The sequence below is a fragment of the Engraulis encrasicolus genome, chromosome 17 (genome assembly GCF_034702125.1).
Source record: "Engraulis encrasicolus isolate BLACKSEA-1 chromosome 17, IST_EnEncr_1.0, whole genome shotgun sequence".
Classification (NCBI taxonomy): domain Eukaryota; kingdom Metazoa; phylum Chordata; class Actinopteri; order Clupeiformes; family Engraulidae; genus Engraulis; species Engraulis encrasicolus.
This window is the reverse complement of record NC_085873.1, coordinates 50,221,227-50,223,726: the sequence shown is the minus strand read 5'-3', so window position 1 is coordinate 50,223,726 and position 2,500 is coordinate 50,221,227. Positions and strand designations below refer to the sequence as shown.

The 2,500-nt window shown below is 45.8% G+C and overlaps 1 protein-coding gene across 1 annotated transcript in view; it reads left to right on the top strand.

Moving 5' to 3' along the window:
- The first annotated feature begins 193 nt into the window (after nucleotides 1-193).
- LOC134466913 (leucine-rich repeat-containing protein 4B-like) overlaps nucleotides 194-2,500 on the top strand; it is an 84,086-nt gene continuing 81,779 nt past the window's right edge. The window contains exon 1 of the mRNA XM_063220813.1: nucleotides 194-436. Within this exon, the coding sequence (XP_063076883.1) occupies nucleotides 194-436 (243 nt within the window). The remainder of the gene's footprint in view (nucleotides 437-2,500) is intronic.

The window sequence follows — 2,500 nt, the reverse complement described above, 5'->3', positions numbered from 1 at the left end:
CAACCACCGCACTGCTTTGCTACCTTTGATTGGCCGAGAGGTTCGTGCAACGCTCTTCAACGTTTTGTGATGTTTTTCATGCATCTTGAACAAGGCTGTGATATTTTATAAAAAGTTGTGGAGTTTTTCCTTTTTATTTTGGACCAATCAACACTCTGGAAAAAAAGGGGCGGGGGGTCATGATCCTGTTGCCATGTGGGCTGCCATGGTGACCGGCTTGTCAAATCCCACCCCCCTCCTCTGGTTGGTCCAACTGCTGTTGTGGCCACACCCCAGCGGACCTCAGTTCACAGCGGCCACGCCCCCTTGCCCCAACCCATGCAGCTGCTCCAATCAGGCGAGCCGAGTCATCTGTACCAGGAGGGGATTGGCTGAGGTGCCGGACAATATCTCAGAGAACACGCGATACCTCAACCTACAGGAGAACACTATCAAGGTAACGTCACGGATCTAGGATTTAAATTACAGTTTTTCTCAATTGGTTTTGTACATTTCTCACAACAGAATAATCATTCTCAAAATGTCTTGTTCAATTGTGACTTCCTGCTGTTACCTGTGCACATGGTAAAATACATTTCTCATAGTTTTCAGCATTTAGCAAATGCTTTCATCACCATGCAAATGGTTGTGTACAATTCTCAGTGTTTTCGTACATTATCAATAGATTTCGTCATGTTCTGCAAAATGCTTTGTTATGGGAATCCATGAAAGATCTTACTCCCCAAAACATTTACACAGTGATATGACAAGCAAACATTTTGATGGCTCTGACACATTCACAGACACAAAATCCTGGTTTTGAGAGATTGGCCAAGGGTTTTGAGCAAGAGATTGGGTTTTGCAGGTCATCCATGGTGTTTTGCCACTTGTTAAATCATTTTTGGAAATGAACCTGATGTTTTGCAAAATGCGAGTAAGATTCGAGAAATGTACAAAACCAATTGAGAAAAACTGTAACTTGGAATTCTGAGGCTGCTGTTTTTATTTACAGTGTTCACATACAGTAGCCTAAACCCAAACCACAATCCGAACAACCTCTTAGGGTGCTCTGTCGATACGGGCTGCTTTGTCGCTGCTTCGGATAGCCTAGTGTTTCTCAATGGGGACGGTACAGCCCCCCAGGGGGCCTTGGGGTGCTCTAGGGGGGTGTTGAGAATGATACAGCTGAGAGTGGGGGGGTGCTTAGTTACCATTGGGGGCATTAGTCCGTTTAATTTTTCAATACTAAGGTGGGCGTTGTCATTCTTATGATGAGGTCAAGGGGGCATTTGGAGGCTTGTGATGAGGTCAAGGGGGCATTTGGAGGCTTGTGATGAGGTCAAGGGGGAATTTGGAGGCTTGTGATGAGGTTGTTCAAAAAAGGTTGAGAACCACCGGGGTAGCTCATGGTCTTGATGGGTATCTTAGCTTGAGGGGTAGTTCATGTTGACGAAAAATGACAAACGTATTTTCTGCCAATACTCTGTTCACATAGGCTAGGGTGGGGAGCCTATGTCTCAAGGGTCGTTTGTGGCCCTTGAGAACGTGTTATCCGGCCCTGATATTGTTTTAATGTTATGCAGCTCCACATGAAATATGACATGTTTTTTAAAGCAATCTTAGAAAATACTTTTGCAATACAATGAAGTTATATTTCAGGGGACTTAGAGAAGTTGGAGTCTGTTCTAAAGGTGGCTGTTTTCAGGGGGAAATCTTGCTTTGTGTGCATAGCATGGGGGTGGGAGTAAATAAGCAATGGCTTCATCCCACTCCTTTTCAGTTACACACACAAAAAATTGTACTTGTATTTATTTAATGTGTTGCTTATTTTCTTGTGTACTTCTGAAATAAATCAATCAATCAATCAATAGTACGGCCCTTGGAGGACTTTTGCGGCCCTTGGTTGGAGGAATTTCGAAGTGGCCCTTCGAATGAAAAAGGTTCCCCACCCCTGACATACTGTAGGTCAAACCTTAGCCATAACTCGTTGGGGGTGCTACTGTTGCGGGTTCCAATGGTGGAGTGGACCAGTTTGATGGGCAGCTCAGTTTAGGCGTCAGACTTGCATCCCAGAGGTTGCCGGTTCGACTCCCGACCCGCCAGGTTGGTGGGGGGAGTAATCAACCAGTGCTCTCCCCCATCCTCCTCCATGACTGAGGTACCCTGAGCATGGTACCGTCCCACCGCACTGCTCCCCATGGGGCGCCACTGAGGGCTGCCCCCTTGCACGGGTGAGGCATAAAATGCAATTTCGTTGTGTGCAGTGTGCAGTGTGCAGTGTTCACTTGTGTGCTGTGGAGTGCTGTGTCACAATGACAATGGGAGTTGGAGTTTCCCAATGGGCTTTCAGATCAATGGGTATAGCCTACATATATTCACAAGACACCACCTCGTACAGCAGCATTCTTGTTATCTGCTCAGACCTGACAACATTGTGTGTTTGTTTGCGCATGTATGTCGAGTCAAGTCAGGTGTACTTTATTGTCAAAAATCTATGTAACAGGGTCAGCATAGAAGTTTG